The sequence below is a fragment of the Schistocerca cancellata genome, chromosome 1 (assembly GCF_023864275.1).
Source record: "Schistocerca cancellata isolate TAMUIC-IGC-003103 chromosome 1, iqSchCanc2.1, whole genome shotgun sequence".
Lineage (NCBI taxonomy): Eukaryota > Metazoa > Arthropoda > Insecta > Orthoptera > Acrididae > Schistocerca > Schistocerca cancellata.
Genome location: NC_064626.1, coordinates 354,938,446 through 354,953,754, shown reverse-complemented (window position 1 = coordinate 354,953,754; position 15,309 = coordinate 354,938,446). Strand labels below are relative to the sequence as shown.

At 36.2% G+C, this 15,309-nt stretch overlaps 1 protein-coding gene across 5 annotated transcripts in view; it reads right to left on the bottom strand.

Annotated features, from left to right (window-relative positions):
• Nucleotides 1–15,309, bottom strand: part of LOC126174086 (uncharacterized) — a 258,315-nt gene that overhangs the window by 46,501 nt on the left and 196,505 nt on the right. Inside the window, exons 1-5 of one of the 5 annotated variants that reach the window (XM_049921011.1) lie at nt 11,316–11,522; nt 6,922–7,100; nt 4,660–4,731; nt 1,842–2,039; nt 1,423–1,563 (exon numbers count right to left, since the gene is read on the bottom strand). In XM_049921011.1, coding sequence (XP_049776968.1) covers nt 1,423–1,563; nt 1,842–2,039; nt 4,660–4,722 — 402 coding nt within the window. In that variant the 5' untranslated portion in view covers nt 4,723–4,731; nt 6,922–7,100; nt 11,316–11,522. The other 4 variants (XM_049921010.1, XM_049921007.1, XM_049921008.1 and 1 more) reach the window with 4 other exon arrangements.

Genomic DNA, 15,309 nt, shown 5'->3' with positions numbered 1-15,309 from the left:
TAGTAATACACAGTCAAATGGTTGTTGACTCTTTTAAAAAATATTGCATGACTGTGGCTCAACACCATCAAAAACTCTTTACTGGCCCCTGCTTTGTTTGGTATATTATTCTTGTTACTACTCAAAGTTGCTTCTGGTGAAAAACCTGGGCATCCATCTACACAGCAGGGCTGAAGGGAAACTTTACATCATGTTGCTCCTCAAATCAAGAGGACTTATTTGTAAGCAACATTTTATTCACTGATGATGCAACATTTTTAGCACATACTCAAGATGACATCCAAAGGCTTGTGGACAAATTTCTTGCTGCTGTGTAAACCCTTCTCTATGCCTGTGAATGCAACAAAGACTGTGATTACAGTGCAAGGATGCAAGGATATGGCTGCCATAATATTGGATGGCTCCTTTTTGAATGTATTTGACAAATTCTACTACCTTGGGTGACTAGTGTCAGAAGATCTCTCTCTCTTTTGATGATGAAATAAATGTTGAGAACTGACAAAGCAGTGAATACTTTCAGGAAGTTTTGTAGAAGATTATGGGACAACAAACACCTGACAGTGACCACGAAACTACTCACCTAACAAGCTCATTTGCTAAGCACTCTCTTGTAAGGTGCTGAGACCTGGAGATTAACTTCTGCTAAACAAGAATGTAAGTTAAACACCTTTCATATGAGGTGATTATTAAATATTCATTAACATAGAGGAATAATGTGTATGCACTATCACCGCTACTGCCAAGGAAAATCACTTGTGGTGGCTAGGACACTTAGATTTTAGGGGCCATCCATATTTTCTGAAGCACACTACTTAGTGATGTAGCACTTGCCAAGAGACCATCTGGAAGACATGCATTGCACTTCAAAGTTTAGTCGAGTGTGATAAGAATAAGTTTAATACTGACTCTGACAAATGGGAGGAGCTCGCTGTTGACTGCAGCAGATAGATGAAACTCATTCAGGATGGTAGCAAGTTCCAAGGCTGCACCTGGCTCAGCAACTTAGCTGTGAAATGAGCATGTAGACAAGTGCCTGTTATGAACCCCTCTTTCAGGGTGAAACATACGTGCCTCATTTGCGAGCCAGTTGGGATCTCGTATTGGTCCCTGAGTCACCAGTAAAAGTACCTGCAGTATGCTACTTGAATCTTCTAGTAAGAAGTATAGATCATTGATTGATTAAGGCTTATGTATTGCTCTGGAATAGTTGCAGTGACATTGAACAAGGACAATGATTCTCATGTTTTACAATACGGGTAAAACTGTCATAAGGTATGACAAACAGAAAATGTGGCAAGAGAGGTATGCATTAGGGATCAATGGAAAAGACATTCAAAAAGTAAATACTAACTGAATATAAAAGTTAAAGGGTGTAGAATCATAATTTTATGGTAAATGGTAACAGTTTTCTTCTTTGCTTACATCTTTCGATACAACAGGTAAATTGTCTAAGGAGTATCGCATATGCATAGGCACAGTGCTGTTTCGTGCAGACTTGGGAACTGCCATTGATTCCAGCATAGCTTGAAGCCATTGTTCTTGTGTGCTGCGATCTTTGGTTCTCTACAAAAGATGAGCAAAAAAATATGATTATTACTGGGCATAATTTATAATAGTAACGTATACTGTAGTGTAGTGGTATGCAGACAACTATTTCATCATAGTTTCATCACAAACACAAGAAACAATGTGTAAAACACTGCCTATGTGCATCAGTTCTAAGATTTGCAATGTAACAGCCAAATTTAATACAAAATCATCATATCACAGGGCCACATGTTCCTCTAGTTATTTTATGCAGAAAATCTGCCAAATTGCATTTATATCTGTGTGGCAATTACCAGTGTGATGATCTGGGTGCGAGTGATGATCTCTATTATATTTGGTCGGTTTAGTCCTGGACGTACATTAGATGCTAGTCCCATGTTTATAGATCCTTTGTGTACAGAGATATTTAGGTAATCAGCTTCAGATCTGTAATACAGCAGCAGCTGGCCTTTTAGAACAAACCAATATTGCTTCCAGGCAGGTATAAGTTTCTGAAATGAATCCAAAAATTCTTACTTTTTACACACAATGTCACTTGAACTATAGCTAAACATTATGACTAGTATATTACCAGTTATTTTAAGTATATTGGATTTCCTTATTATTGGGTAAGTTGTTTTTTGTATCTATTTTAAGCATTAACAAGGTAAAGTACCTAACATGGTTAATACGCCACAAGAATGCTATCACTAGCAGTAGTTAGTCATCACTAATGACATTGTCATTGACAGGAGGCTAAACTCTAAAATGAGAGATTTTCTAGATTCATGTTTCCAAAATGAATAATTATTGCTGCAGCCAGTTATACCTTCTTATGAAACTTAACAGGGGGTTACAGTTGTTTGTTATCTCACACTGGGATATGAACCTGGCCCCTAGTTTTTTGTGGGATATGTTGTTACTATCTGAGCTATTGAGGCAAGACTACAAAGAAGCTTTGCTCCATACATTGCTTGACCAGTTGGTTGGTTGGTTTAAGGATTAAAGGGACCAAACTGCAGAGGTCTGTAGTATAGTCGATGAGAGATGACCTCTGACAGCACATAAAACTGTTGCCAGTTTTTAGGTGTGAAACACAAACTACTGCAGGCAAAAATAAGTCACCTATTGAGCTGTAATACACATGTACAAAATCAGATTATGTAACTGTTTGATGTAAATGCAGGAAGCAGCCTTGCTAAACTCACTGCCACTGTCAGGCAACTTCTTTTTCTGACTCTACAGTAGAAAAAGAATATAGTAACTTACAAGTGGCCTAGGGATACTTCCACAACAAATCATTCACTTTGCAGTGGCATGTGCACTATAATATAGCTCCATAAAGGATTAAAACAGTCTGTTGGAATGAGGAATGAATATATGAGATAGGTACAGGAAAATCTGTAGCTGTGAGGTGTTGTGAGTTGTGCCCTAGATAATCCAACTGGTAATAAAGGCCTGGGTCCAAGTTCATGTCAGAGTACGGTACACATTTTTAATCTGCATAGCATTTCTTAATAGACGTTACACAGTGTGATATGTGCCTCACTTGTTAAATATCATGTATTATTTTGTGTAATTTATTGAAGCATTATTTTGCTTTTGTTATTTTAGCTTCATTTCCAACTCTAAACTAGTTTCAAACTGTCATGTTAGAAGACAGTTCAGGGGCTACAGACAAATACCATGAGTCTCCTCAGTCTTCATTTGCTCCCTTCTTTCCATGTTATTTAGTTGTAAATGTTGTTGCTTGCAAATTTTTAATACTGAATTTCTAATGCCTGAGTCAGCAAAAATGTAAGATAAATGCAGCTACAGCTATTGTTTCATATCCTCAGTTAAATTACCTCTTATGGCCTGATGAATTATTTCTACATATTTATGTAAATTTTGTTTATTTAAAACGAATTTAAATGTGTAACTGAACAAGGGCTGCGACGAGTCGTTCATGAAAATGATGGTATTCTTGTAAATAAAGTTGGTAATTATAAGGTGTAAAAGTAAGGGTCATTTAGCATAAAACATATATTCTCCAGAAAATATTTTTAAAGGCAGTTTTAGTTTCCTATAAATCTACTTCACTTTTTCACACAGCCAATATTCATTAGCACTTTTTGTGATGGTGCAATATGATCTTCAACCCAATTCTCACCAGCAGTCTTGAAACATTCATCATCTTCAAACTGTCATTCACCAGGTTATTGTTTCATGTGCAAGATAAAGTAATAGTCACTGGGTGTGAGACTGGAAATGCTAAACATCATCCTTGATACACGCAGGATTGTGTGGACAAATGTGGTCTTGGAGGGGGAATATCCTTAGACTATCAATTTTGGTGAGCATTTTGAAGTACAAATCAGCTGTAATTGTTGACCTACAGCCATCATTTTTCATCTCGACTAGTAAGATTGTTTGCACTTTTTGGTTTCGCGGAAGTTGTATGGCTCCACTGTATTGGTAGTTGATTTGATTCTCATTTGGTGCAGGATATCAATGTCATGGCACCCGTAACAATGTGGAAAAACAAATAATCTCCATCTTATTGATAGTAGATCAATAATACTCATCTGCCTGACAGTCTTTGATATTTGTATTAGTCAATAAGCATTTTTGGTACCCACATTGCACAAGATTCACTATATCTGAGGTTTTCCATGAAATTCCTCCTCTGTATCAAATGAAACTAATTATGGATGTGAAACATTATATTCTTTATTCCTGACTCAATGTAACATCCAAAGACTTCCACATGGGAATGAAGGGCTATACAACATTATGAAATGAATACAGCGCTGTATAGTATAGCTACAGTAGATTGTGAATACAATTACTTTTGATTAAATAAATTACACTATAATATGTTTATATTTGAATTATGGTGGATTCATGATCTTATATGAACATACATTTTCAATCAAATGACAATGACTTTAGAGGTACTGAACAGAATTATTAAAATAAATCAGAATGAATTTATCTGACAAAGGGAAAAACAGGTAATTGTTTAAAATACAATTACATTCTCTGTCTTTGTTGCGGGCAATTGTCCACAAAAAAATACACTTACTTAACACTCCCCCTCCCAACATACACACATTTATCTGTAGTTTGTATGCAGAGAAACATACTTACCATACCCCCTTTCTTTTCTAAATATCCAGACAGACGAACTCCTTCCTTGTTTTGTTCTCCCATTTTGGTTTTCTGAATACATAGAAATACAGATAAGGTTACACAAATCAGTATGATGTGATATGAAAATACTGGAAGACAGTAGTCATAGTGTAGTGTCAACATCAAAAACTTAGTGTCTGTATTACTATAGAGTATTAATTCACACACTTACATTAGTTCACATTTCCATTTCAATTAAGTCTGAGTAACCATGACAATAATTGCCTATTCAACAGTCATCTTGTAATTTATGTAAAGAATATGTAACAAAAATAAGAATGAAATGTCCTGATGTACAAATGTTATACAATTTTAAATAAGTGTAGCTCATCTATAAATGAGACCATGCATAGAACACAAGTGCAACCTATTCTTGAATACTGCTTGAGTGTTCAGGATCCACATTATGTTGAATTAAAGAAAGATAGGAAAGCAACTCGGAGTCTTCTGATAAATCTGTTACTGCTAGTGACAATAAACACAAAAGTATTATAGGGATGCTTCGTGAACTCAGAAATGGGAATCACTGCAGGCAACATGGCATTCTTTTGGTGAAACACTACCAAAAAAATTTAGATAACCAACATCTGCAGCTGACAGCACCATGATTCTACTGCTACCAACATACATTTTGCATTAGGACCACGAAGACAAGATAAAAGAAATTATGACTCATATGGAGGCATATAGACAGTCGTTATTACCTCACTTCATTCATGAGTGGAACAGGAAAGTGAATGACTAGTAAAGGTACTGCTATAAATCGTGGTGGCTTGTGGAGTATGTATGCAGATTTAGATTTTGATACAACATACAAAAATATTTCAGAGCTGTAATGAAAAGCACTATTCATGTAATATTAACAATGCGATGTTTTTAGAATACTAACTTCTGCACTTGTTGAGGACCCTAGTAGGACACTGTCCGAACATAAATGCATTCATGATTGTGAAGATGGACTACCATCAGCTGCATAGTGGAATGACGACAACGAAAATTTGTGCTGGACCGGGTCTTAACCTGATTTCCCGTTTATTGCAGGTGGTTGCCTTAGCATTCGGCTATCCGAGTGCAAGCTCATGGCCAGACCCAAATGTCCATATGTTGTCCACCATGTATCTGCAACCAGCACTGTACATCTATCATGTATCTTCCTGTACAGGGCAGACATTTTACTTGAAAGTTACTTGCCTGGGTTTGGTGGATAAATGCGATATTGCAGTGCCTGTATTATTCCCAATTACGATGCAAAGTTCCTTCAGACATGCGTGCATGCATGCAGGCGCTTAGGGAAGTGGGAAATGTGGGTTTGAGTCCCAGTCTGGAACAAATTTTCCTTGTCATCATTCCATTATAGAGCTGATGTGGTCCATATTTGCAATTGTGAACCATCATAATTTGTAATAACACAGGCACTGCAATATCATATTTATCTGCCAACACCGAGCAATCAACTTTCAAAAAAAATGTCTCCCCTGTATGGGAATATACATAATGGATGTAAAAGTACAGCCTGCAGACATCTGGTTGATGACATATGGAAGTTTGGGTCTGCCCTTGAGTCATACTTGGATAGCCAAATGGTAAGACGACTGCTCACGATAAGTGAGAGATCCAGTCCCAGTCTGGCACAAATTTTCATTGTCGTCATTCCATTATACAGCCTGTAGTAGTCCATATTCACAAGTGAGAACACATTTTATGTATTTCATAATGGCTGAAGTCACTGTCCAACGGAACTTTGCATCATAATTCAGTAAAACACATGCACTGCAATATCATATTTATACACCGACACTGAGAAAGCAATTTTCAAGTAAAATGCCTCCCCTGTATGGGAATACGCATAATGGATGTACAAGTACAGCCTGCAGACACTTGGTTGATGACTTATGAAAGCTTGTGTCTGGCCATGAGCCGTGATCAGATAGCCAAATTCTAGAGCGACCATTCACAATAAGCAGGAAATCCAGGTTTGAATTCCAGTCCAGCACAAATTTTCACTGTTTCCATTACACTGTACATAATACAGTAGTCCATGTTTGGAATTTTGAATACATTTCACTTATTTCATAACAGTGTATTCACTGCAGTGCTTCTGAATATGGAGGGGAATGCGGTCACCACAGCACTTTCCCAGCCATTGTCAGTTTTCAGGATCGAAGCTGCCACTTCTCCACCAAGTAGCTCCTCAATTGGCCTCACAAGGGCTGAGTGCACCTCACTTGCTCAGCAGACCCAGATGGTCATCCATCCACCTTCTAGCCAAGCCCGACAGCTCTTAATTTCGGTGATCTGCTGGTAACCGGTGTTACCTTTGGCACTGTAGTAGGAGACTCAATGAAATGTTGACTCCTAGTATGTCTTGATACAGCCACTGGACGACCAAAACATCTGACCTGTAGACAATGACTAAACAGCCAAAACTGGTACAGGCACTAAACAATTTTAGAAACATTGACTGAAATAAATTTACAGTGAAAAGAAACATGCCCACGGATGCTATCCACCAATAACATGCCAAATTTGAACAAAAAAGTATTTGAAATGCTTCATAAGTGTGTAGTAAATGTTCTTCAGCAGCTTATTTAGGCTCTGGAGAATATATCATGTGAAAAATTGATCAAATAAATTAGTGATGGTATTAATAATGTTCTTGACATGTTCTCTGTTTCTGGCAGTTTTGCTTCTTATAGGGATTCATGGGCTAGGAGCGTGATGTGTGTTTATGTTTCAACAGAAAATTATTTTGCTGTTGCTGGTTTTATACAATGCTAGGAATAACATTTAAATTGCAGATTTTTCAATAAATTCTTTCACAGTTTTACATTGTTACTTTATATTCTTGCACATTTTATCTTCTGATTTAATGAAATTTATTTTATTTTATTTGCAATTTTTTTATTCCATTTCTTACTGTGGACCACCCAATTTTATACTATAGGTTAACATCTCAACTTGTTCATAGTTAATGATAGTTAATTGTTAAAGTAGTCTACACAGATAGTCTAACATAGTGCTACCTCTCAGATAATGTTCTGTAGCACTAAGAACTCTTTTTCATGCTAGGATCCACTTAATCTAATGTGTGGCAGTTGTATGTATCACACCCTTAGCTCATATGCCAAAGAGAAATGAACAAATCTTTGTTGCTGTCAAAAGTTAGTTAAAGGAATAGGTGATGAAATATGTACTGATAAAACTCTGTTTTATTTGTAGGCACAAAATAATCACATACCACGTCAAAACACGTTTTACTGACAAATTGCAAATCTCTAAATGTGTTTTACTTTTTTCTGTTTTGCACGTCAAAACACGTTTTACTGACAAATTGCAAATCTCTAAATGTGTTTTACTTTTTTCTGTTTTGCACTCTAAATGTAAGCCAACAAAAAGCATACATTTTTAAAATTTCAATTGGATGGAAATTAGGTTAAACTGTTTATTGTTTCAAAAAATTACAGATAGACCTTACCAAACACAATCACTACATTTCATACCAGTGTTATATTACCTGCAATCAAATTAAAATGAGACAGATGGGAAAAAGTAAGTAGGGAAATCAGCAAAACTGTTAATACATTTATTCCACTGTGAGACAAGACAGTTAGTGCCTTCATGGAAAAATGTTTCTGCTTGCCTACAGAATTATGTATCTGGTTATGCAGCTCTTCATCCAAAGCAAACTAAAAGTCATATATGTATTTTTTTGAGGCTCCAATAATATGGAAATTGCATGGGGAGAGGTTGGGACTGTGTGGAGGATTTTTGAGGGCTTCTCAGTAAAACTTCTGCAGCATAGTCAAAAGAACATTGGCAACACGTGGGCAGGCATTATCCTGCAACAGAATGATGTTGTCTGCTAATATTCCTGGGCATTTGGATTTGATGGTGCACTTCAATTTTTGCAAAGCTCCATGTACTGATGTGCATTAATTGTGGAGTCATGCTCCAGAAAGCCAGTGAGCAGCAGCCTCTTGCAGTCCAAGAAAAAGGTCATCATGACTTTGCCCGCTGTTTTGACTGTTCTACAGAAGTTTGGCTGGGAAGCCCTTACACACCCACCGTACAGCCCTAATCTCTCCCAATATAGTATCCATATTTTTGGTGCCCTGAAGAAAGACATCGTGGCCATCAGTTTGCTTTGGATGAACAGGTGCATGTCTGGGCCCAATCACGATTCCACAGGCAATGACAAACATTTTTCCATGAAAACAATGACCATCTTCTCTCAAAATAGGATAAATTTATTAACAGCAATGGCAATTACTTTCAAAATAATAAACAGTCTACTTAATCAAACAATGGAAAATCCAGGATGAAATGACAGTATTATAAAAAGGATACTTGCTACTCACTGCATAGCAGAGATGTTGAGTTGCAGATAGGCACAACAAAAAGACTCTCAGAAAGTAAGCTTTTGGTCATGAAAGCCTTCATCAGAAATAACACACACACACACACACACACACACACACAAACACACATACACACACACACACACACACACACACACACACAACCACAGTCTCTGGATGCTGAGGCCAAACAGTTTACTTACTTTTTCCATCTGTCCCATTTTCATTTGGCTGCCACTTATTTAATGGATTATGTAAATAAATATATGGTTTCTTTCCACATCAGAATCAGTGAATAATCCCAATAACAAAGACCCTGTATATATTATGCATGTTTGAATAGAATATCAGATTCTTGATTAGCATTTACATATTGATTGTTACTGTGAAGGACTGGTAGAAGTCCACCATACTAAAAACCTTTTGTTTTTTTAAATAAATGCTCTCCTTATAGAGTACTGAAAGCAGATCAAAGTAGGATGTGGATTTGATTATCAAACAATAAAAGAAGAAAGTCGCCTCAGAAACACATCAGGAGAGACCTGTAAGACAGAGAAAAGAAGCTACTCATGACTGTGGACAGTAACATATTCTGCGTGACTAACATATTTAAGTTAAACATTTCCTTTGAACTAGTCTGCCTCAATCTCCTTGTTGAAAGAAGTACCAATCTAAAAATCTCTGTCATATTTATTATCTCATTATTTTGTGTTTTTCTTTGCCTTTTTCCAAGCTTTCAAATTTGTAATTGATTATAACGTCTTCTTGTGCTTTAATATTGTTGATACCCTTCATACACAATTTGTCATAATTATTACAATATCATAAAACTTAGAACAGTGCATAAAATTATTACAGTGATAGAAACAGCAAAAAGGTCAATGATTATTTACTATACAGATATACTGAATTACACAGAAGTACAAAGAATGTTTATGTACATGTATAAAACACAAGAAAGGCAAAGGAAGCTTGAAATACGATGGAAAATTATCTTGCTGGTATGAATAAAACTTGATGAATGAATACCTGGGATCCTCAGTTGAATACCAAACTTTTTACATTATTCATATTCTAGATGTAGCCGACAAACTGCAGAGCACGAGCAAACCAGTTGATGATGGGCTAATGATAGTCATTATGCTGAAAGGTTTACCAAAAGTTCATCTACCTTAGGTAAGGCATTGAATACAAAAAGATAAAAATTTCAGCTCAGAAAACATCAAAGTGAAGTCGCTAAAGGAAATTGTGGAATAATATCTCAAATGACAACAGTACAGTTTTTTTCCTTCTTCTTCCCCTTTTTTTCCAAAGAAAAATGAGAAGACAAATAATGTTAAAGTTACACAAAGTATGGTGACTTCAAGTCTGACTGCTACCAGAAGAAATCATCAAAGAAGGATTCCAGGGGATCAGCCAAGTCTTTGTTTTGTACACTTGGTGTGTCGGGTTTCAACCAGAATGAGTGGATCATTGACTGTAGAAAATCATAACATATGACTTCAAGAAAGTAATGGCCTTAACATTTTATACTACAAAATTGAAAACAAAAAATTGTGAACTTCACTGATAATGTTGAATTATTAAGTAAAGGGAAAAGAAATGTTACTGTCAGTTCACCAAGTATGTCTTTCCGTTGTTGTCCCTTTGTTGTTCTGATACATGAATACAAGCATTATGAATGATGTAATTGTTATTTATCCATACCAACATAAACACCAGCATATTCTAACAAAAATGAACAAATAATGCACAATTCAATAATTTCCAAACTGAGATGAATCAATTTCAATCGCATGAGTCACCGTTTCCTTTACTGTGAGAGCCATTAATAAGTGTACTAGATCTTGAGCACGTTGCCATTTTAAGATATGTGACTGGTATAGTCACAGAGAGAGTAAAAATTAAGTTTTGTTGACAATAGACACAAATTCAGTTAATGTGCTGGTATGTGATTGAAACACAATGCAGGTACAGACTGAAACTGTGTTCTGTAAAGCAAAATTATTGAAGCAAATGTACCAGATAGAAAATGTAACAGATGTAGCTGAGTTTATTGATAAAAGTTATTTTTTGGAAGGATTTAAAGTTACTTACATTAGTTCAGTGTCAACTTATTTTTACAGTTGGAATTTATGTTACACCTTCCAAAATGCAATAAAACAATGAATAGCTGAAATCTGATATTCACTTCACATACAACAGAAATCACTGGCAACATATTAAGTAACTTTAGACTGGAGAGAACCGTCACACCTCATTTCACCTAATTAACATGTTAGCTTCAAAATGTGAAAATTTGTTACAATTTCTGTTCTCATTTCTCATTCTTATTCACTTTGCTTAAAATGAATGTTTGTGAAAACATTACAAAAGAAACATCATTGCCATGTAAAACAACATTATTCTGTCAATTTTGCTCTTTAACTCCATCAGAATATAATGCAGCTCCACACTGGCAGATGCTCTGCACCAAGTGAGGAAGCTGGTCTCAGGAAGCTGGCAGTTGATAAGACAGAGACAACAAGGAAGTGACGTCATATTCATCATTTATCTGGCTGTCCTATTAAAAATGGTTTAACATGTGTACATCACCAGAAAAAAATAATTTTATATTATAGATGATGAAGAAATTAATGATGTGGTTCTTTTTATCTGCAAACCTTTGGCCATATAGACAAGACAAACATAGGTAATACCTGCAGAAAATCCAGAATTTCTCTGAATGTAGTGCCACATTGCTCAGGTAGGTTTCATGATTTTCACACACCACACATGGCTGTTTTCCACCAGCTCTGGACATCAGCTTGCAATGTGGAAAGTAGTATTGAAGACTGCTGTTACCACTTAGGTGCATCTGTTAATGTTCTCCATTATGTTGATACCTGCCAAATGAGCAATTATTAATCACAAATTAATTGAAAATATATGAGTACATTCGAGAGCAAATACTTGCTTATCATTAGTGTTTATATCATTCTACATCAGTTAATTCAAGTAAAGGCTAATGACATTGAAAATGCTGTTCTGGAGAGGTGGACTATTCTGTCAGAATAACAGATCATGCCCACCACTATGCCACAAGGAGTTATTTTCTGAGGAACTCTTCTGTTATTCAAAAATTCTCAGAAAAGTGTGATCAGAATCATTTACAGAGTAAGTCCCAGAATCTCCTGCCACAAAGTGTTATGGCAGCTGTGAAAAATTTACCACTGCTTCCAAAAATATATTTTGGCTTATGTGCTTTAATAAAAAGAAGACTACTCTCTATTAATGCTACTCAGCAGTAGCCATGCATGGCAATAGAAATAAGAAGACAATACACCACTAATAAAAGAACCTGTCTATGGCATAAAGAGGTGCTAAATATACTTCAAATCCTATAAGGTTAAGGAGCAATGAACCATTTTTGCAAAGTAAATCTTGTCATTTTCTGTTCTTTCACTCATTCAGCTTTGTTGAGGAAATTGTACATGAAACCTTACTAAATATATGAAGCTAAACAGTCTTGTGTCTGTAAAGTATTAATGTGAGAAGAACTATTATTAACTTGATTACTAAGTAGAATGTTAAGAATACTAAGTAGCATGTTAAGAATCAGACTTGTTACCATGTCACTGTGATGTGGAAGGCTAGGGTTCAATGCATAGAACAGCTATGGAGTTTTACTAACAAGTGAGTGAGAAGAATGGAATGAGAGCACTCAGCACTGTAATAACAACTGAGGGGCTAATTGAATGAGTAGTAGTGTCTCCAAGGTCTGGGAAGCTGACAATAGTTGTAAGAGCAGTATGTTGACCCTATGTCCATCTCTTACCACATGCAATGGATGCCATTTAATGAGGATAACACAGCAACTGTTTATCACATGGTTCTCTGGATGTAAATGTGGAGTTGCTTTTTTAATGTCTTAATTTAAATCTATTTTGTGCTCAGTTGCATTCTAATGTACGTATAAATATATGTAATTATAATCTTCATATCTGTCACAATGAGGGTGAGCTCATCATTGTATGGATTCCTTTGGCTTGAAGTTAGGTTTGTTTCCTGATTTGTTTTCACTGCCTGGTGGTGAGGGTTTCAATGAATGCACTTGCGAGCTTCACGCAGAGTTCTTGAGCTCAACCTAACCAGTAATGCAATTAGTAAAATACTCAAAATCAAATCCACTCTATCAACAATGACACCTGAAGATGTGAGACTTAATTTGAAATAAAGATATTACATTCACAAGTGGATAATCATATTTAGGGAATATAAATCATAAACAAAATTGCTCCACATGTAATGCAACATCTGCAAAACTGCACTTACAATACTTACAGATGCCAAGTTAACAATTTCCGGAAACCTAAATGTTCTGCTTACCACAACTAGTGAATGAATCACTCAAATACAGCCATAGTAAGCATTCTGCACAAGTTTAAAGAAACAAATACAACAAAAGTAATTTATCTACAGAAGAACTCCATGATCTACAGTGTCCATGGTCTCTGTGTTTACTTTGGATGTACATAACGTGTTACAGCACGCCACTTGCAGCAACTGTAGTAAACTCCTTGTTTAGTTTTTTGAGAAAAAAGTAAAGCCCAATTAACAAGGCAATTAGTGGAACTCAGAAACTGAATATGGGAGGAAATATCCACTGTGCGTCCATCACCTAAACTTCGGAGGGTAATAGCTTAATAAATATTCACTGTCACATTATGCCACCTGGAGCATCCCTAGTAGATTACATCCTTAGTGTTGTGTGAGACAATATAACTAGATTAACGAGTTGATTAGGAGGAACTTCCAGCTGAATATCACAGGAATTATGTACCTTGTACCTCCATTTTAACTTCAGAGGTCCACAACTAAATATAACATTCGTCATCGCAGCATGACACTTGCAACACATATAGTACAGATTACATATTTAGTGCTGTGTGAAAAAATCAACCAAGATTAACAATCATCAGCACACATGATGATGGCAATGTGGTCATTTGCTGAATTATTATGCCTAACCAGCATTATTTGTAACTGCTGCAAGTGGTATGTCATGGCAGCAGATACTTATTTAGTTATGGACCTCCAAAATTTATTGTTGAGGTCACACAGTGCATATTCTCTGTGACATTCAGTTGCCGGTTTTTCCTAAACATTTCATCAATCTGGCTTCATTTTTTCACATGGAACTAAAGAAGGAGTCTACTTTTGATGCGGTAGCTGGTATGTGCCTATGGCTGATAATTTTTAGTAATGGCTCTCTGAATGTAGAATCTGCTAAACACAGTGTCTTGATGTAGGTCTTCTTGTGTGTTTGACAGATTTTGTTCTTAACTTGTTTAAGGTTCCCAACTGCATTTTTTCATTATGTGATGACAGTTCTGTGTCTTGGATTAATTGAGTATCTTACCACATGGTGCTGTGTAAGTAACTTACACTTAATGTTTGGTATGTTTTTAATAGCTGGCAGTATGCTGTTTTCTGCCTGATGGTTACACTAATCCATAAAGGAAAATGAACCTAACTCCACGCAGGGGGCCCGGGTTCGATTCCCGTCAGGGGACTGGGTGTTGTGTGTCCTTCATCATCATTTCATCATCATTGAGACGCAAGTCGCCGAAGTGGCATCAACTAAACAGGACTTGCAATACGGCGGCTGAACTCCCCCGAATGGGGCCTCCCGGTCAACAATGCCATACGATCATTTCATTTCATTGAAAATCATGAAACTCTATCTTCAACAAGTACACACAAGTTTATCTACCATTAAAACTACATTTTGTGCATTACAAATGAGCAGCTTTCTATACTTGTGTAAAAAGTTTGCTTTATTTATTGCACTGTAGTATTTCAATACCATGTGCCCATTTGTTGCTGACGTACATCGAAATTTCTGTTCTGTGGGCTGTCCTATGACCCACCACTTCATTTTCCTGGCATACTTCAACAACCCAGTATTTGTGGTGCTAATTATCAGGGGAGTAAACAATGTGGACTGCACATGAATGTGCTGAGTGCATGGCAAAAGAAATGATAAGCTGGAAATGGGGTGGCAGCTGACAATGGTTACTCTTCAGCTAAAAGTGTTTTCAAGTTTACAGTGGTAAAAAATTAAAAAAAATTCATAACTGTACATGGACCATGTGCTTATGATAATCTGAGAGTTTTTTTTAAAAACTTCATAGACTGGGTATTTGAACAAGAGTTACAAACATATAAGATGATGATGATGCTTCAGAACAGAGCTATAGCATGTGTA